Source organism: Dermacentor silvarum, chromosome 3 (assembly GCF_013339745.2).
Source record: "Dermacentor silvarum isolate Dsil-2018 chromosome 3, BIME_Dsil_1.4, whole genome shotgun sequence".
NCBI lineage: Eukaryota > Metazoa > Arthropoda > Arachnida > Ixodida > Ixodidae > Dermacentor > Dermacentor silvarum.
Genome location: NC_051156.1, coordinates 147,266,206 through 147,288,120, shown reverse-complemented (window position 1 = coordinate 147,288,120; position 21,915 = coordinate 147,266,206). Strand labels below are relative to the sequence as shown.

The following is a 21,915-nucleotide window of genomic DNA, read 5'->3' as shown; positions in this document are numbered from 1 at the left end:
ATAAGTGACAGGTCAGCGGCGGCTACCGGAGCTCCAGCCACGTACTCGGCCAGGTCAACGGAACCGCGAGTCGTCGGTATCTACGGCAGCAAAGACACCCCGAATGAATACGACTTGGACCCGACGAGAGGAACTTCAAGTCGACGATCCGTAAGAACCCGCACTTCCATATTGCGTCGCAATTAGGCCGGGGCCAGGGTGGTCAGACTTTGACGAGTCAGAGCTAGGACTGACTTAGAGACTTATAAGGCGGAGCTAGGCTCCGGAAATGAGGTAGTTCTTTTTCAGTAGTTTTGTATTTAGTCAGAGCTTTGTATTTTCTAGTGAGTGAGTATTTTCGGTTGAGTTATGGTTGTAGTTTTGCGTGCCTTGTGCTTTTACCGTCCCTGTACATATTAAATCCTTGTTTGCTGTGCTGCCAGTCGTCTCAGCTCCATCGAGAGTAGCGCATGTACGCAACTCTCCGGCTCCCAAGCGAGTAGAAGGTGACACAGGAGGCAGAGAGCGCAGAATGTCCCTTACGATGGCGATGACAGCAGGTGGTAAAGCACCGATGACGTACCTTGCTGTTTGCGATGTTACTCGATGTCGTCGGAAGAGAGGCTCGACGCTCAGAAACCAGAGTTCTGAGTCCGACTGCCAAAACTCCGGTAGCTTGAGAGTAGCGACGACAGGTTCGGGTACCGTGGGATTCGGTGTGACGTCGCTGTTGGGTGTGGTGTCCATGATCAGCCGGAATGAACGAGGCTGAAGGTGTTTACCGTGAGCACTCGGTGTGTTGGCGAAGGAATGAGCAGGTGGCGCGTTGCCGTCGGAAGTCCAGGGTCACCACTTGTGGGAAGACGTGATGGCGTTTAGTTGCCGACATTTATTTATGCACTATCACAGACGCTGTTGCTCTTGCCGCCGTTCTTGCCGTCTTGTCGCAGTTCTACTCTCGCGCTCAGCTCAAACGTGCGGAGCAGCCGAGGCGGAACGTCGTCGTCGTCGAGACGCTGACGGCTCGCCATAATAGGGTCGCCCGTCAGTACACTGTTGTTTTCTGATGTTCACGCGAGCCAGTTGGTGTGCTTCCTCGGCACGCTGCGCGAAACATTCGGTGTCTTCATCAAGATTGTCAGAATTTTCACATGGTAACATGGCTTTTAACATCGTCTGAACTGCGTGAAGGGTGTGGTGGGCGTGAAGCGTGTGGTCGCTTGCGTAGCGGTGTTGTACACCAGCATGGCGTACGGTAGTACCTCGTCCCACGTCTTATGCTGCATGTCTATGTACATCGACAGCATGTCAGGTCATCATTGTTTTACGCCTTTCGGTGTGATAGGCAGTCGTGTTTCGGTGCGTGATGTAACTAAGTTGAAAAACTTCCGCTAGCAGCCTTGCCGTAAACGCAGCTCCTCGATCAGTGATGAAGCAGGATGCGGCGCCATGGCGTAGTACAATGTTCTGAACGAAAAACTGTGCAACCTCAGAAGCTGTGCCTTTACAAAGAGCCTTTGTTTAAGCGGGTTAAATAGCGGGTTAAATAGTCTGTGGCGATGGTTATCCACTTGTTTCCGGAAGTAGACAACGGAAACGGGCCCAGATGGTCCATGCCGACTTGATCGAAGGGCCCTAGAGGCGGCTCGATAGGATTCAACCATCCCGCATGCTTCAGATTCGGCGACTTTTGGCGCTGGCATTCACAGCAGGCTTGGACGTATCGTTTAACAAAAGTGGCGAGTTTCGGCCAGTAGTACGATTTCCGTACCCTAACAAGGGTTCGACTGAAACCCAAGCGGCCAGACGCAGGCTCGTCGTGGCATGCGAACAGGATTTCACCACGAAGCGCTGCTGGTATGACTAAAACATAGGTTTGTGGCTGCCGGCAGAATTCTTCTTGTATAGGACGCCGTGTATGAAACAAAACGATGACAATTCGCGAGCAATTGGGGGGGGGGGGGGGGGGGGCAGAGATACGTTGTGGCCTTCTAGATGTTCAATTATAGGTCGCAATTCACAGTCTTCTCGCTGCCGTGTCGATACGTCTGCCACGGTTATGGCGCCGAGAAAAGCGCTGTCGTCTTCGATGTGTTGATCTGAAGGTTCAACAGGTGCGCGCGACAACGTGTCGGCATCGTCGTGTGTGCGGCCTGAATTGTAGACAATGGTCATGTCGTGTTCCTGCAGGCGCATGCTCAACCGTGCCAGTCGTCCAGAAGGGTCTCTTAGGTTCGCCAGCCAGCATAAGGAGTGATGATCTGTCACGACTTTGAATGGACGGCCATAGAGATAGGGTCTAACCTTCACAAGTGCTCATACGACGGCAAGACATTCTTTCTCCGTGGTAGTGTAATTGCACTCAGGTCGTGAAAGGGTGCGACTGGCGTCAGCTATGACCCTTTCGCCGTTCTCCTGCCGCTGTACGAGCACCGCACCCCGACCGGCTTACTGGCGTTGGTATGAATTTCTGTTTCGGCGTCCTCGTCGAAATGCCCAAGAACTGGGGGCGATGCCAGGCGATGTGCAAGCTCGGTGAAAGCTGCTTCTTCTTCAGAGCTCCAGATGAACGGTGTGTCGTCTCTAGTGAGATGAGTAAGCGGTCTGGCAATTTTAGAAAAATTGCTCATAAAGCGCCGGTAGTATGCGTACAGTCCTAGGAAACGTCGAACGCTTTTCTTGTCGGAAGGGGTCGGAAAAGCAGCTACAGCGACATTTTTCTCGGGATCGGGACGGACGCCTTCTTTGCTCACGACATGTCCAAGGAACTTCAGTTCTTCATAACCGAGGTGACATTTTTGAGGCTTTAATGTGAGGTTAGCCGATCGAATTGCCTCGAGTACATGCCGTAGTCGCATAAGATGTCCGGCGAAGCTGCCTGAAAATACGACCACATCATCCAAGTAGACGAGACAGGTTTGCCATTTTAGGTCGGCGAGCACAGTGTTCATCATCCGTTGGAAAGTTGCCGGAGCAGAGCACAGCCCGAACGAAAGTACTCGGAACTAGTAAAGGTACGGGGAACTCGTAGAGGTATGGGGATCAATACCCCGTACCTCCACTATAAAAAAGCCACGTTTAATGAACAGGCGACTTCTAAAATAGGCCGTTAAGGTAAGTGGCCGAGTCATCAAAGGGGCAGCGCAGCATCGACAAAAGGCCAAGGCACTAGTGCGTGAGCTAGACTGTCCTCGTTTTCCTCTGAGAGCAAATGGCACAAGCGCGTGGCAATAGTAATGTTACCACCAAAAATGAAATCAAAACAATTTTTGTTTACAAACTCAAAAATTGCTTCTAGATAGTTAAAAAAGAGGACAGAGTGCCATTTGGAGGACGATAAGAGACAGTTATTACCATATTTTGTACTTTCATTGACAAGATTTCGCAGTCATGTGTACTTACAGAAAGCTCGGGCACTAATTCACATGCAAGTTCTTCCTTAATCGAGATGCACACCCCACCGCCACGGGCATAGGAACAATTTACATAAAAAGTATTATTTAATGGAAGGTCTGCATCGTCAGTAGACCATGTTTCCGTTAATAATATTTCATGAAATGAAAGCCGTAGTTCTTCAAAGAACAGACAAAGTTCAAGTTTGTTATTTAGAACTGACCGGATGTTCAGGTGAAAGCATTTAAATAATTTCAGGAACGCTTTTCCCATATATTGATCGCATACTTGGGGTAATACGCAAGTTTCTCTGATTGCGTCTGCCATGGTTATCGGCAAATCACACGTGTCGTAGCCGAGCTTGTCTAGATCGCCCGCCGTGAAAATAGTCACCGCCTGTCCACCGTCGGTTTTGCGCACAAGGACGAGACCGTTGTTGTGCCAAACATATTTGTAGTTTGCCCTTTTAGCCCACTTTTTCTTTAACATAAGCCTAATGCTTTGCTGGTGAGAATCATCACTTGCAGTCTGTGGCTGCACTCGTATTTTCTGTCACCGGCAAGTCGTACAGCGCCATGCCAGACGGTACGCCTCCTCCTTAGGCTTTAGCTGTTGTATCAGAAATACATGAACACTTTCTGGTGTGAGACGTAACAGTAGTCACTGCATACAACAAAAGAATCCGGCTCAGTGAGCCGTACCTCGCAAGTCGAACATAGCACATTGGAAGTCATGTTCCCTATTTGGCAGCAGCAGCATCAAGCACTAATCAAGATAATAAGGGGAATGAGGGATTCAGAAATACTAACCTGCGGAAAAGCAAGTACTGGTTTAGGTGATGTTCCCTCGATGCTGCCGCTGCCGCCAATGTGACGCAGTGCTTGATTTCGGCCGCTTTATAAGTTATTCGTCGACAGATGCGGCTGGCTCCGGCCGCATAACATACTGATAACGTACTGATAAAAGGCGAATATTTCCGGCACATATTCGTTTTCGCCACACAGGTCAAAGGTGAAGATGCTTTCAACAAAGCATTGTCTCTTTGCAAAGAGGTCTAGTGGTTTATGCGCTCTATCTCTCTCTCCGCGTAATTCATACATATGCTTCTAGGCCATAAGTAGTTATAGGCGGCAGATCAAATGTCTAAAATATCTTTTTAATAATGCTATATTTGCATTTCCAAACAAAAGTTTCGCGGCATGATTACTGCTGTCGGTATCAGGAACAGTCTGCTCGAAAGGCAACAGAATGCACCGAGAACAAAGTCACAAATATGCGCCAGCCACTTACAAAAGCTGTCCGACGAGACCATGAATGTGTGTCCGATCACAACTTGCACCACGCAGATAAGTCGCACGCCATGCAAGAATTGCAGAGACTGCTGGTCAACTGGGCCTTTGTCGGCTACACTGAGCAACATGCGTGTGTTGGATTTCGCCGAGAAGGCCACGGCGACTTGGAAGAGGATACCTGGAAAGCAGTACCACGTCATTCACACTATAGGTCTCAAGGACCCACTTTACAAAGTATTTTGTTCGTATAAGCTGTTACGGGCTCATTCCAATAGCCGTTTCTGGTCGCCTTGATGCCGCCGCCACTCCGTAACCGCTATCGCCGGAAATGCGAAAAAAAGTACCCGCTCTCCGCCAGGATCGAACACAGGTCCGCTGCGTGGGAGTCGGATACTTTACCACTGAGCCACGCAAGCGCTTGCTATCAGGCAGAAGAAAAATTCCCTTTATACGCGCCCTGTAGGCCAGCACGCAGGCGCTGACGACCCGAGCCTCCGCCAGTATGGTGGCGCCATCTAGTTCACGTGCCTGCAAACGCCGCGTGTGACGAGATGCGATACAGACGCGATACGATTCAGGCGATGGGCGCAATCAACGCTGTGCCGATGTTAGATGTGCGCCACGTATTCTGGGTACCTCTTCGGTATACGTTATGGCGTCTCCTCGCACGGTACGAACCGCTGCTGAAGAAGCGAATCGTAAAACTACGTGCGCGGCTACAACCAGGCATCATCGGGCTCAGCAGACTGCTGTGCAGAGAGCATTACAAGCTGCAGCTCGCCGTCGACGCCGACGCCGGGCGGACAGTTCAGATCGTTCTCGTCAAAATCGAGGCGAAGACACTTTTCCGCGAATACCTTGTTGTGCGTGGTGCCGAAATTGAAACTACTCTTGCGCCGCACAACCAGCATACGCTGTGACTCTGCTGCGTGTGCCGCGTAGGCCTGTGACTTTTTTTCATTGGCTAGACGCCTTCGCTAATTTATGTCCAGCATCAGGAATGGCTGGGATTCACTAGTACAAACAATTCTTCGGTTAATGTTTTCTCTGAATTAGGGCCCAGGAACGTCACTACGCATTTGGTTCGTGAGTACATTCACCAGAACGATGACGCGAACAAATTGACATAATCGGTAGACAGATGGTCTGGCACACAGGCCGATATGAGCTTGTAGACAAAGAGGTAGATAAATTAGATAGACATGTATGTATGATACATACATACATACCTGTACGTACCTACATACATACATACATACATACATACATACATACATACATACATACATACATACATACATACATACATACATACATACATACATACATACATACATACATACATACATACATACATACATACATACATATAAAATGCGTACGGCTGTGGACACCCTGTCTTATAGGGCTATGCATGGTCTATTATTCGTCGCTGTACCTAGCTTTTTCCCGTACAATGCATCCGCTATCTACTGTGTAAATTCTTTTAGAATGCTCATGCTACTGTTGAACAGTGCATGGGTGGTAGGGTCATTGTCAGGCACTCTTTTCAGCTTTTAGTCGTACCTTCCTCTGACCTGTATTGTGCCAGAAACAATAAAATGAAATGTTCATAGGGCCACGCAATGTCTACACACCGGCTACTCATTCAGCTCAGGATAATCAGTATACCTGATATCACCACCTTGGACGAAATGTCGCGGCATGTATAAATATTTATTCTTAAAGACGAATCTTGTATACCGACTTAAAAAATATGTTCCATGAGAGTAGGTGTTGCTAGAGCTTTCTTTTTTTTTTTAAAGGTTCAAACTTTTGAATAAAAATTTTTGTAGGGCTGCTTCAGTTTGTCATGACAACAAAACTAAAATAGATGATTTTCTTCCAGTTAATTGTATGCTTTGCCCAAAAAGAGGCCTGCTTTTTTACTCATTAATCGGCACTTGGCCTTTGGCTATCTTGTAGCGCATGCTCTAGTTTGGAAGATATTAACATTGTCGCATTTTACCCGAAAATTATAACTTGTACTAATATCAATTAGAGATTAGGGCATTTTAGTGGCGGCGGCAACATTTCCACCCAGAGCAAACGATATTCTTGACAAAAACAATTATAAAAAACATTAATGCAGTGTAAATAGCACGAGAGCGTGCGTATTACTCTACACACGAGTCAGGGGATATAGAAAGAAAAAAAATTGTGGAAGAACACAAATAAGCATGTACAATTCTGCAAGCAAATGAAACTACCAATAAGAATCTTGTACCACGCAAAACAAAAGTGCGTTTTTTCTATGTAAATGCTCGCCCATTCACGCATACAGAATGTGGCATCTTTGCTGCGCGTGCAAATGCACCTAAGCGGTATTTTTATCAAGATAGTTTTTAGTGAGGCTTATGCAGGTAAGATGCATGTGCGACCGGCTTCCGCAGTCTCACCCGTATCTGCCGACGTGTCACGCCAGGGCACCGAGATACGCAGCCTCGAATGCAATGAGCCAACGAACATTGGCCTAAAGATACGTGCATAGGCACATATAACAAACTTAAACCGACATCAGGTGATGCTTTTGCTTACTTTTACCAAATGCATTTCATAATTTCATTTATGCCCGGTACCACGGGTTTAATGAAATTATATCTTCTCAGCTGGACTACTTGAAGATGTGCGCATTACTTAATCGAAGTCTCACGGCGCTTTTAAGGTAAGCTAGCTAACAGTGACTCACAAATTATTTTTACTTATCATTGTTGTTTGCGGAAGTGACTTTAACTATTACCGAAGTCCCATAAATTTAGCACAAATCATGTGCGTATAGTGCCAGTTTCGAGAAATGTGACCTCAGTCTTTATAAAGAAACCTAGATTGCTGTTCAAGTTACTTTTTATTGTCCTACTCAACATTGATACCAAAATTTAACAGGTGCTATACCAGACGCTTGTCCAGGGGCAGTGTCCCAAGGTCCTAACACCAGCCGAAATTTTTAGGCCAACTTCATCCCCATCCCACCACCTACCCTATCGCCATGTTCATGAAGGAGGAGCAAAACTTACCAGCTAGGCAGCTCATCTCACGAAAAAAAGGCTTCTGGATACGCCAGGTGTCATGCGGCTGATAATTGCAAAGTTCATTGGGGAAACTTAAATATTTAGCTAGCATATGACATTATGATGTGTCGTGTTGAGAATCTCCCCCTCTTGAAAGAATACCGGCTGACCTGCCGGTGGTTTCTTTTTGTTAATATTTCTCTCGTTTTAACTTGCTGAGACAGGATAGCCGTATCAGTCACTGGAGTCACTGGAGTCACTAAACAACATCAATCTACAGAAAACAATCATCTGGTGTTACTGCAGGCCTTACATCTCATGACATTACGTTGTCCCGATTTTTTTAAAAATAAACATCTTGTTGCAAAGGTTTCCGAAAAACATGATTAAATAGCGTTCATGATTTACAAATTACACATTTGACTGTATTTAAAATATCACTGTCTGCTAATGTGCGTCAATATACTAAGAAAGTCACTGGCTGAAATATGAGCTTTCTCACTGCATAAGAGGTGGTCGGCACTTGTCACAAATAAACGTGAAATGGATAATTATGCCATGCAACCTACCACGGTTTTGTCTCCGCTCAGGTAGTTCTTCCGCGAAGTGGTCAACAAGTGTTCCGGTAATAACAGCAAAAAGTAGTATCGCTCCAAATATTCTGCAAAGAGAAAAACCACGTTTGTTTGTGATGAAACTCTTCCCGTTGTTTAAATGTTCCGGTAAATACCACCTCAATTCTTCTGGCAAGTATAGCTTTCCGATATTCTTATGAAGCGACCGTCCACACTAAGGAAAATTACACCCTCCAGGGTGTATCAGATGTAGAAACACCCTGATTGTGCGTCCTGTTTTGTTCGAAATATTTGGAAAAAGAGCGTACCCAAGAGCAGGACACTCTAAGTGCACCCCTTCAGTTTCCAGGGTTTTAAAAGGGTATTTGTGCGAAGCATACACCTTACTGTATTGAATAGTCCTCGAAGACTTCAACATTTCAAGGGAGTAAAAAGCCTCTCGGGAACGGAATTGGAACATCAGCGCCTAGCGAATTGTCAACACCCCCTAGAAACCACAAGGCCTGTACACTCCGATCCGTGACATCCGGCTACATGACCCAACTGCCACAGAATCTAATGGGTATGCTCCCTAGTAAGCAGCGGTGATTTTGAAGTCACCGCTTTTGTCACGCAAGGCTTAACGATGGAAATAAACTGCAGCCAGTGCATTGGAGTGGTGCATGTGTAGCGCCATGGTCTACTGTAAATGCATCTGTGCTTGCAAGATGGCTCTGAGCCTTTAGCCTAATATACTATTGTGGCGACCTTGGTAGACACTGGACAATGAAACAAAGCTATTTATTAAGGACTAACCTGCGCGCACGACTCTAAGCCACTATATTAACCTAGAAGAAGTCAATCGTGTCTTCCCTAGCGTCCAACGGCCCTCGATCCGCTGTTTTATCTTCACGTTTTCTGCGTCAGCCCCACGTAGTGGCCTCGTGCGCGTGCCTTCCTGGCAGGTGCACCCGGCTGCTCATGCCGCGATAAACCATGCGTGGTGTTGCTGAACTGCGCCATGGGAAGACGCTCACTGTGTGTAAGACGAAGGGCGCGCTACATGAATGTGGCCAAGTATCCGCTGCACCATCCGCCTCCTAATAAGCATTGTCGCGATGCGTAGACATAGAGAAGCAGTTCCTCTTGATGTCCTGAAGAACGCTCACTTGATTTCTCATTTCCCTTTCATAGTAAGGTTCCATGCGAACAACGTGTAGGGGTTCCAAGAGGTTGCCGTATCTTGATCTCTCGTGCCCGGCGGATTTCACTTCGTAAGTGAGGTTGCCTATACAATGGAACACTTCGTGAGTGCCGAAGTGTCAGCAGGGCAGCTCGTCGGACCGTCTACGGCATCGCACTGGTGTCCATATCCACACTTTGTTTCCGAGATGATAATGGGCTAATCTACGTCGCAGGTTTTACCGGCTTGAGTCGATGCGATGTTGGCGGCGTATTAGGTACCTTGCCTGGCATGCATCCTCAGCTCTTCGCAAGAAATCATCTAGGTCACATGGATGGTTGTTACCTTCGTCCAACGGCAAGATAGCAACTAATGTGGTAGTTACTACTCGACTGAATATAAATTCAAACGGTGTAACGCGGGTTGTTACTTGAACAGCCGTGCTATACGCAAAGATTGTTTAGTGCAAAATTTCGTCCCTCATCATGTGCTCAACATCGCCATTCATAGAAAGCGTGTCAGCCAGACTTCTGTGGAGGCGTTCAGGTAAGCCTTTTGCGCATGTTACGCCATACTTTTCCTGTAAGTCGTACTAGCCATTCGCATCAAGCATTGGATTAGCTCAATAGTGCAGGTTGTTGCACGATCAGTAATAATGGTGGCTAGAGCGTGATGCCAGAGAACTTTATTGTTGGCGAAGAATATTTTCACTTTTACCATCGTTACATTACACAGTACGTCAGCTTCTGCGTATTGGGAGATCTAGTCAGTCGCTACAAGAATACGCTTTTGTTTTAAAACATAATGTCGAATGGTCCAAGAAGTATCCAACAACAGTCCACCAACACCAAAAGCTCAATTCCAACAAGTTGGAATGGAGCTTTTGGTGGATTTACTGGCTAGAGAAGGCCTGCCTTCTGCAGAGTTGCCGTTTCGCGAATGGCATTTTTGCGTCTCTAGCGTTAACAAGTCTTCACATAGTGCTGTACAGAAGCTAGTAACTTAGATCAGTAGTACTTCACACGAATTCTGGCGAATGTAACGCTCACACCCAGGTGCCCAGATGTGGGCTCATCACGATATACATGCGAAATTTCTTGCCGTAAAGCTGAGGGCACGGAACGTATAAATTTGCCACGTTGTTATGGAAGTCTCTGTTGTGGAGGAAACATTCGCAGAAGTAGAACGATGAGAGCTTCCTGGCAAAAACACGCGCAACGTGAACAATGAATCGTTCTAGGTGCCGTATGGGCGGCAGCAATTCTGCTCCGGTTCATTGATGTTTACATATTTCAGGTGCACCAGCAATACCTAGAAACTGGAAATCTTCTCCTGATGCCAGTGCGTCTAGTTTGTATCTGACAAGCAGTCCACATCGCTGTGCTTCCACCCGAATCCGTATACAACTCTAATGTCGTACTGTGGCAGCATGAGGCTCCATCTTGCTTATCGTCCGAAAGGGTCTTTGATGTTTGCCAGCAAGCAAAGCAAATGGTGGTTGCTAACTGCTTTGAATGGTTTGCCGTAGAGGTAGGGTTGAAATTTACTTATTACCAAATCCCTGCGAGACACTGCTTTGCTGTTGCCGAATAGTTTGCTTATGCTTTCAAGAGCTTGCGGCTGGTGTAAGCTATCACTTTCTGTTTCCCGTCTTCCTACTTGGCTGAACTAGCACAAAGGCCGATATTATTGGCATCGGTGTGCACTTTCGGTCGGCTGTCTCGTTAAAATGGGCAAGAATTGGACAAGCGTGCAGGCGTTTCCTCAGCTAGTTAAATGCAATCTGTTTGCCCTTTCACATGAAAGACACACCTTCTCTTGTGAGTTTTGTCAGAGCTTCAGCAATCTTTGAAAATGTCTGAATAAGTCTTCTATAGCAGGCACATAAACCCAAGAAACGTAGTGCTGACTTTTTGTCTATGGTCCCCGCCACAGCTGCTGTCTTTTCGGGATCTGGATGAACACCTTCAATGCTGATGTTTTCGAGGGATTGAAGTTCTTCGAAGCCGAACTGACACTCTTCCGGTTTAAATGCCAGGCATGCTGGTCGGATGACCTCCTAGCTGTTGGTCAAATGTGGCGTAGATTATCGCCACATCATCCATTATACTAAACACAAATGCATTTTAATCCCGAGAGCACAGTGGCCATCATATGCTGGAAGGTGGCTGGTGCCGCACATAGGCCGAATGCAAGTGCCTTACGTTCGTACAGGCCATCTCGTGTCTCGAATGCTGTCTTCTGACGAACCGGCTCATCCACTTCAATTTGCCAATATCCGCATTTGATATCCAGAGGCGAGAAAAACTAGGCACAACTTAAACGATCTAAAGTGTCAACAATGCGCGGAAGGGCGTATACGTCGCATTAAGTAACCCAGTTCAGTTTCCTAAAGTCAACATGAAACCAAAGTGTGTTATCTTTCTTTTTGACAAGAACTACGGGAGACGCCCATGGACAGTGGGAAGGCTAAATTGCATCATCTGCAAGCATTTCCTGTGCCTATTTCTGGATAATATCTGTTTCTTTTGGGGGCGCTATATACGGAAGCTGGCATAGCGGTCTCGTGACGTCATCTGTTATAATTAGGTGCCTTGTTGTAATCAGTGTGTGCCACACCTTGGAGAAATTGAAGCAGCAGCCAGGAAAACTCTTTATGAGGTCGTGCAACCATTCTTTTTGAATCACCGGAAGCCTAGGGTTGACTGCAATCGCTGCGTCTACATTGTGGGTAGGTCTTTGGCAGAGCAGCTGACGATATCATTAGGCTGTATAACTGAATGGCTGCCCAGGAGTCATGAAAATCAGCAATAGATGTTGGTTGTACGATCTGTTGGAATTAATTTTCGTAATTTGTAAGTAGGACATCTGCACGCCCATCGTGAAAGAAAGCAAGAGCACGAGCCATGCAAATGCCGTTCTTCAAGAACAGCGCTCTGTTGGCATCCTCTATGCACTTCACGGTCGTGCGATGTTTCATTTTTCCCAAGAATCATTGCACTGCAGAGTAGATGCACAGTTAGGCCATCATCGACAAAGCGCAATGCAGTAAGTCATCGCTGCTTCGATTTTTCAACAAGTATTGTCTGATTAGTAATGCGGAAAGTTGGGCTAGTTGGTAATTAATCATCCTACTAAAGATGTATATAAAGACGAAGTGTTCGTTCTAAAATAAAATAGTTGCGAGTGCAGCGATTGTCGTGTATTCTTGTGTCTCTAAACTTTGTCCTTGTCAGTGCGCTGCTTAACCTATATGGTATGATGATAGTCTGATTAGTCGATAACGATACACTGGACCTGCGTAAGTTATTGATGACGCCGTTCGCTTGCAGAAAAATATGCCTAGTATAAGTTCTTTTGGTCAATCTTGCAGTACAATGAAATCTAAGAGCTAAGTCAAGCATAGTATCTCAACTCTTACGCCGCATCTGCCGAGAGGCGTAATAAGGTGCCCACCTTCCGTGCGTATCTGTACTCTGTCCACTGCATCAAAACTTTCTTTAGTTTCTTCTCCATTTCGCCACTTATTACCATATGAATAGCGCCGGTTTCGACTAATGCAATCAACTCACATTAATCATTTATCAACTGTAGAAAGTGATGCAATATTTTTGTTACTGCACCTGTTTACCGGCAATATCTTGTCGTCTCACTCTGTAGTGGAGGATCTTCGTAACTATGGTTGTCAGCGACCACGCCTACACAAGTCGCTCACTTTAGTTTTGCTTGTGTGGGCTTGGTAAACGACGCTATAGGGGTCTTGGGGATGCACGTAGTATGGGCGGTTGGTAGTGCATAGGTGACAGTGGCCGTGGTTGGGCTTCGCGAGGAATAACGAGGCTGTGGCTAGTGGACAAGCACTCCTCAATCTCGGTCGGTCGTTCATCATTTATAGGGCATAGCGCGTTTAGGGGAAAACCTCTTAGACCGGCTTGGCGGTACGCACACAACCGATGCAGACGACGCACCTCACCGCAGTGGAAACATAGAGGCCTGCGCCAACACCACCTAGATAGCACGAGACAAATGCACCCCGATCATGGCGTCATGGTACCTGGCCTGGCTGCCATAGCATCTAATGGCAATGATCCCGCGTAAGCAACAGGGATTTTGACGTCACCGCTTTCGCCACTCCAGCCTTGGCAATAAAAATTTCTGACCAGGTAGCATGTCGTCATAGATCGGAGTGCGTATTCCCTGAGCTATCTAGGTGGTGTTGCCTGCGTTCGTGTTAATGGCAAACGTGAATTTTCCGTGATCTTGGCTCCCCCAGACGAGGTGCACTGCGTGCTGTCGGCCGATAGGAGACCATTGGTTCCACCAGATGGGGTTCGCTGTGTGCTATTTGCTGTTAGGCAGCAGACGTCGCAACTGGTGTACTACTCTCTACAGCAGGTTGTGTAAGCACATCGGACTACGTTGGGACCCATGGTGCTGGTTATGTCTAACACTGTGGATTCCACATGACATGGCTCACTTGGTGCCGAACAACATCGACGATAGGCATTGCCGTTAGAGTCTGAGGTAACTGTAACCTGCTGATCCCTTCCCTGTTTACTGACTCGATGAGCTCACATAGCTTCCTGACCGTTTCTCAGGCCTCCAGAAAAAAACATGAATTCTGAATTCTTGTTTCCTTACCAGGCTATTGAACATTATCTTTGTGTTCTGCATAATAATCTTCATCTCCACTCTTACACTTCCTTGGTTAAGGTCCTCAATCATTTGCTGTAATTCGTCCTCATTGTTGCTGAATAGGACAATATCATCTGCAAACGGAAGGTTGCTCAGATATTCGCCGTTGATCCTCACTCCTAAGCCTTCCCAGTCTATGAGCTTGAATACTTCTAAACTTGCAGTGAATAGCATTGGAGACATTGTGCCTCCTTGACTGACTCCTTTCTTGATAGGTAACTTTGTACTTTTCTTGTGTAGAACCAATGTAGCTGTGGAATCTTTGTAAACGTTTTTCCAAGATATTCAGTGTGCCTCCTGTACTCCTTGATTACGCAATGCCTCTATGACCGCAGGTATCTCTACTGAATCAAATGCGTTTTCATAATCTATGTGTACAGGTTTATTGTACTCCCTAGTTTTCCAGATTACCTGATTGATGACATGGATGTGATCCATTGTAGAATATCTTTTCCCGAAGCCAGCCTGTTCTCTTGGTTGGCTGAAGTCAAGTGTTGCCCTGATTCTATTGGAAATTATCTTGGTGAATATTTTGTGCAGTACTGAAAGCAAGCTATTGGGCCTATAATGTTTCCGTTCTATAACGTCTCCCTTTTTATGGATTAGTGTAACGCTGGCATTGTTCCAGTTCTCTGGTACACTTGAAGTCGTGAGGCATTGCGTATAAAGGATCGCAAGCTTTTCATGCATAATATCTAATCCGTCTTTTATTAAATTGACTTTTATTATTTTTTCCTCAACTGCTTTTGCAAGGCCCTTCTAACTTCATCGCTAGTTGCAGAAGGAGTCTCTGTATCCTGGTCTAGAGCACTGCACGAGCTCGGGCTTACCCAAAAGTCCGGGCCGACTAGGGCAGTTTTTTCACGGGCTCGGGCAGGGCTCGGGAACAGCATTTGCTCTTTGACCCGGGACCGTACCGGGCTCTGGTTTTTTGACGCGGGCCCGGGCCGGGCTTGGACTTTCTGGTGGTGTGCATGTAACGTGCAGCCAGTAACCCTCGAGCGTCTCGACTCTGAAAAACATGTCTTTTTCGGTCTCGGGCCGGGTTCGAGCCGGTTTCGAGCCGGGCTCGGCCCTAAGGTAAAGGGGTGGTTGGCCGGGCCGGGCGGGTAACGTAGATTATTTCCGGGCCCGGAGCGGGCCCGGGTCTCGCCATAAAACGTTTGGTCGGGCTGGGGTGCGCAGCCCAACGTAGAAACAGGCTTGGGCCGGGCCCGGGCTGAAAAAATGGGCCCGTGCAGTGCTCTATCCTGGTCATCACTTTTTCGAATGAAAGTAGTTTTACGGCTCTCTCAATCTTTCCCGCGTTATAATTTCGAATATCGCTTACTTACTTTTTCTTAATCAGTTTTGACAGTTCAGCAAATTCTATCTGATCTCTTGAGTTTGGCACTTTCATGCTTTATCGTTTCTTTATTAGGTACTTTGTTAATTTAGAGAGCTTACCTACTGGTTGCCTTAGTGCCTTACCTCCCACTTCAATTGCTGCTTCTGAGATCAGACTGGTTACGGTTTCATTTATTACTTCTTTGTGATCTTCATCTTTCTCTTCTAAAGCTGCATACTTGTTTGCGAGCACCCTCCTGAATTCGTCTGCTTTTACCCTTACTGCGTCTAGGTTGGCCTCTTTCGTCTTGACTAATCTTGCTCTTCATATTGAAAGCAATCCTAGGCCTCAGTAACCTATGACCACCGCACTTTACCCTACTTAACTCTTTGACATCCTGCACTATGCTGGGATCGGCAGAGAGCGTATGAAATCTATTTCATTTCTTGTTTCTCCATTAAGGCTCTCCCAGGTCCACTTCTTGTTACTGCGCTTCCTGAAGAAGATATTCATAATTCTGAGCCTATTCCTTTCAGCGAAGTCTGTCAACATCTATCCTCTAGTGTTCCTAGAATCGACGCCCTAGTTGCCAATCGCTTGCTCACCTGCCTGCTTTTCTTCCACTTTTGCAATGAAGTCGCCCATGACAACAGTATACTGAGTTTGCACCTTGCTCATCGCTATTTCAACATCTTCATAAAACTGTTCTATTTCTTCATCATCGTGACTGGAGGTTGGGGCGTAGGCTTTTACTACCTTCATTCTATACCTCCTATTCAGCTTCATGATGATGATGATGATGATAATGATGGGTATGTAATTCCTCACACAACTGATTAGCCGGCCCCGCTGCTGTAGCGTATTTTCCACGGCTGTGCTTCTGATTTGAACTCGGCGACCGTGCGTGGTGGGTTGCGGACAAGATCCGCGAAGAGTTCTTGTTATACATCACGTATCAGATTGCCTAGTTTATTATCTTCGCTCGTGTTGGAATCAGGACGCTTAAGCAGGCGGGACATGTCCTCGATGTACCTCTCCACATTCTCCTTTGTGCGCTGATTCCTCGCGTGAAGATCATTTTACGCCTTTTCTATGCCATCAGTCTTGGCTTGCGTAGCCTGCTGTTTCCAAATCTCCTCTAAGAGGATGAGAAGTCTAGTGGTTTCATACCTCATTCTCCAAAAGCCTTCCAATGTGAAATATACGTTGTGGAACTTCCGTCTTTCGTCCCATTCGTTAAAATTTGCTAATCCAATCCATCCTCGACGTCATCGAATGAGTCGTCATGGGAACTTTGCGGTCTGCTAGGTTGGCTTACCATCAGTTGCGCCGGTTGCGCCGGTTGCGCCGGTGTTACCTGGCTTGTAATAGTAGCGGCGTCATTTGTTCGACTTCCCCTCAGTGTGAAGTGCAGAGGTGCGAATTGAGATGCATCACCTCGAATACAGTGGCTGGCCTGCTGGTGCATTGGAAACTTCCACCGGATCGACATGCTGGTGGAGGGGGCGGAGGTCTCTGCGTTTGTGATGATTCGACTGCTACTTTGCACCTCTACCATACATGTAGCGACCTTTAGCAACACTGGTCAATAAAACAAACCTATTTACCAAGAGCAAATCTCTGACCACAACTGTCATAATTCTAGCGTAGTGCAAATCAGTCATGTTCTGACTTCGACCACTGTTCCACCTTCTCTACTTCTTCTTCTGCCCAGCGGGGTGGCGTCGTGCGCATGCCTTTATGGCAGGTTCACCGGGCTGCTCGTGCAGCGATAAACGCTGCCGATGAAACTGAGCCATGCTAAATCTCTCATGGAATATAATGCGAAAAACGCACTACTTGAATTTGACCACGTCTCGGCGGCAATATGTTTTTATATATACCTGATCAAACATTGTGCCTTTGTTGCAAGCCTTTGTTATTTGCGCTTGCGGCTCGCGAAGCACTGCTCCCAGAGCCCAAACTTAAACAAAGGTGCTTCAAGCCATAAAGTTTATTTCCCTGCGGTTTCTGCATGTCACTGTTCTAGCACGTCAAATGGTTGCAGTAGGCTCTGGTTGTGAACCATCTACTTCATGTAGTTGGCATCCCTGGTAGTGATTGCTGAGAAACAGCTTTTTTTAATTTAGTTCCTAACCTTCCTCTAGAATTTTACTACTGGCTACATCTAACTTGTTTAAGCTTGGTTTTGTTTTATAGATCACATACCAAGCGTCAGCTTATCATAGCGCGTCAGCCAATCATCGTTCTTCAAGCGGACATTCTTTCTGGTGTACCATCGGCGCGGGTGCAACATTATGCGCTGTACGTCTTGCACTGTTTCATGTAGTATCGGGTGGAATAAACATTTGCATATGCATGCGGAGCAGCCTGCTACGGATCAGAACACAGGAATTATTGCGGAGGCGACGTTCGCTGGTCAAAATGTAGAGCGACACAACTATTTTGTTCGTTTCTCTTCTTCCTGCCTTTCATATTTTACTTCTTGCTTCTCTCAACTTGTTTCGCTTTGGTGCTGGTTTATAGATAAACTGAAGAGCCATTACAGCAGCTAGTGGCACCACCGCACTCTTCAGGAGCTATGATATCCTCTTCAGTACTGTCGGCGGCTTGGCCGAGGGGCAATACTTCCGACTGGCAATCCGTAGGTCCACAGTTCAAATTCTGGTATACTGCGGCATGGGTAGAGTTTCTTCGCCTAATTTTTTCATAAACGCATCAGAAACCACTTTGTAATTACTTCGGCGGATGATACGAAAGACTATGTGGTAAGTCATACAATGAAAATATATCACTGTAAAAAGAAAACGTAGTGTACATTTCAGCAAACTATCCATTGGACAAAATGGTACAACTCCAAAAAACCTCCCTTTTATACGGGTGTACTAATTCGCTCAAACGCCGTTTTTCGTGGGTCTAAGGGGTGATAATAGGCGCAATAAGGAAACACGCTTACAGGTGCAGTACGCTTTGCTTATATTACTGAGCGTACTTATTCGCCGAGAAAGGCTTGAAATATTTCAAAAATAAACACTTTCCTGGTATAAATGCTTCATAAGGTCGACAAATCGCTGATTTTGAGTAGACGTAATCCTTGTGTACTGTCTCATTGAGTGATAATTGGGTTATTTCTACCATCCTGTGAATGAGAAGAAATTTCAAAAATAGAAGGTTTAAAGAAAGTTTAAAAATTCAGGTGCTCATGGATTAGTATCTTGCACATGCAATCATGAAAAAAGTTTACCTGCTAATTGCAATGATGTTGCGAATGAAACATTTCCGAATTCAGCCATCAATTTATCGTGCTCATGTACTTTCAATTATCGTGGTTTAGGGTACTTGCATCAACTTAAAACTGCGTTTTATTTCTTGTTTTTCAATTCTTAATTGTAAGAGTCCGTGTGCAAAGGATGCTCTTGACCCTACGTAGTGTTAAGGCTGTTCATTTGTTGGCTAATATGCTGGTAATCCCATAAGCTTATCGACGGCTCTTGAGGAAAGCGGTTGCAGTACTGTCCCCTGAGACTTTTGCGATAACAACTTGTCACTTTCTGAATAACTAATAAATGTGCTTTCTCTGTTAGGATGCATTCTTAATAGCATTTACCTTTATTTCTGTGTGAGCAAGAAATCTCTACAAGCACCTCTCGACAATCTGCGGTCTACAGGACGCTGCAAGAAATCACACCAGCACATTCAAGACCGTGTAACGTCAAAATGCTTTCGTTTACACAAATGAGCAATGTGCGCCAATAGAGTACAACAACTTTAGAATAAGTTGTGTGTCTTTTGACCAACTTACACAATTCCTATTTGTATATGGCTCCACGGCTTCGGTTCTGCAGTCACGCAGTTCGACATTTCAAGACGGATGGACGGAAGGCTCACTGGAAGAAGACAAACACAGCAAGTAAATTACTCATAATAGGTATGAATATGTTTTCATGCGACCTGCCGGCAAGCATGAGCATAAGTGGCGTCATGTCAGCAGTTTCATTCAGTAACTATTCATTGTTTTTACGGCAGAACTTGCTCTTCTCGCGGTCTCCCGCCAACTTCCGTTCCACGGAAATAGCACATCGCCCGAATGAACCAAAGGGCGACAGCACAGGCATATCGAGCCGTAGTATATGTATCTGCGCTACCGCTGCAGATGTACCGGTTGCCGACTCTATTCTCTACAGAGTTACGCAACGAAACAAGCGCTGCAAGAGATTTTATACATATATGTACACGCTCCAAGCGCATCATATGTTTTAAATGACAGAACTCATCTCTCTTACTCTTTCTGCCCTGTTAATGCAAATAGCTTTCTTTTTTTTAAGTGATGCTTTTTTGCCGAGTTGGAGGTAGTCTTTCGTATGTATCTGGCATCTTACGCCCAACGCGTTTAACAGCATGGTGGCGCCAATCTAGGAACGGCGCAGCGAAGACGCCGTTTACGAGTTTACCGTTTCAAGCATAGAGTTTTATTACAATAACGAGAAGGAACGGCGCCTCTAGTGTCTACGGGAGCTACGAAGCATAGTGACTCAGCCAGCCAGGTAATGACAGTTGTCACATGGGTTGGCCTAAACATCGTCCTTCTTGCTTCAAACGGCTTCGTGACTTTGCAAACTCGTCGTTTGCAACAAAGTACCGTGCTACAAGTAATTAAATAATCAAAATCGTTTCAGGGTCTCCTGAAGAACCCAAAGAATCCTAACGCATTGAAATTGCCTCTGACTACATCTAACGATCAATGTCGATGTCAATGCAATTAGCAGTGAAGCCAAGTAGTAACACACCGTATTTGCGACTACAGAAATGCAAGGCGTGTAACCAGCCGGGTTCCTCTTACGCGCTTCCCTCGGGACACGCTGGGTCCCTCAGAGATGCCGCCACGAAGTCCACACATGGCGCTTGTGTGAACCTACCTTTAGAGGAGTTTGTCTGAATAATATGATGCGCGTTTAGTTCCCAACAAGCACCGGAGAAATCTTGTGTTATTAGTTGTTTTTTGCCATTGAAGAACAGCGCATACAAAGTGGCACATAGTTACCGAAGCTGGCGTCAAAGAGGTCCATTGAAGGACGGAATACTCGGTGACCCGAGTTTTCAGGCAAAAGGGTCATTGAAAAGTGGCGCATACCCAGTGGCTCAGACCCAGGGAACCAAGCTGGCGTCAAGGAGGTTCATTCAAGAGCGGCACATAAGGTGGGCTACATACCCAGTAACAGAAGTTGGCGTGAAATAGCTTAACCGATGAGCGGCACATATCCAGTGCTACATAGACGGTGACCCAAGTTGGTCCGGCAGTTGGTTTTGAACCCGGTTCTCTCAACGCCAGTAGCCCAATGCTTTACCCATTACATCAAGGACTTCCCAGTGAGCGTAGTTGGCAAGAAAACTGTTAGTGACATACACGGACATACACACAGATATAGTTAAATAGATAGATAGATAGATAGATAGTAATAGATAGATAGATAGATAGATAGATAGATAGATAGATAGATAGATAGATAGATAGATAGATAGATAGATAGATAGATAGATAGATAGATAGATAGATAGATAGATAGATAGATAGATAGATAGACTTTTTGTAAAAACCCGAAACTTGAGTACCACGTGCGACAATAAGAACATAAATGAAAAAGAAAGACATTAGCATAGGGTGTAAATGAAATCATTCTCTTCTTTCAGCGACGATACAGACTCCTGGCTGACGCACGTGTCTTCCGCACAATGTATGAAATACGTTTCGGGCATCTCCCTAGTGGACGAGTCATGATGCCGGTAGAGCACGGCGGTTCTTCCAAACTGTGGCTGGTATCTGTACGTGGTGCAGTGCTGGACCAAATAGGCACAATGGGGATATCGTAACGAGCAACTATGCTCCCGCCGGCGCACATTTCGACAACGGCCAGTTTGGCTGACATAGTATCTGCCGCATGTCATTGGTACCTTATACACTACGCCACGCTTACAAGCAACAAACTTCTTGACGTATTTCATCTGGCATTCTTACTTCGATGACGTGCTGATGCACATCATTGCTACAATGGTGGTGGAGCAGTATGCTAGGAGTTGAGAGCTAGCACGCTCACTACAAAAGTAAGAACACCTATTACAATGGCGCGTCCCAGCCCGACCTACAGAAAATTCCTGGTGGACATCAGAGTGCAAATAAGGGGGAAAATATTTGCCAGAGTGAATTCGCAGTCTTCTCGCCCAGGAAAACATGGCATACACCGAAATGCTAAGCAAGCTGAACGGCAGCGTGCAGTAAACTCTGAGATTATTGTCCTGAATCGCAAACAAACGCGCAGGCATGAAAAAAGCCAAGCTAATCAAATTATTCCAGGCCTTTGTCTTTAGGCGAATTATCTACACTTACCGTACCTCATCCTAAAAATACCGGAGGCAGTCAAAACAGACATCGTGACCCGCAGAGCATATA

At 46.1% G+C, this 21,915-nt stretch overlaps 1 protein-coding gene across 1 annotated transcript in view; it reads right to left on the bottom strand.

The window, feature by feature from the left end:
* LOC119444880 (nose resistant to fluoxetine protein 6) overlaps nt 1–21,915 on the bottom strand; it is a 423,598-nt gene that overhangs the window by 136,592 nt on the left and 265,091 nt on the right. The window contains exons 5-7 of the mRNA XM_049663713.1: nt 19,273–19,357; nt 8,281–8,372; nt 4,663–4,842 (exon numbers count right to left, since the gene is read on the bottom strand). Coding sequence (XP_049519670.1) covers nt 4,663–4,842; nt 8,281–8,372; nt 19,273–19,357 — 357 coding nt within the window. The remainder of the gene's footprint in view (nt 1–4,662; nt 4,843–8,280; nt 8,373–19,272; nt 19,358–21,915) is intronic.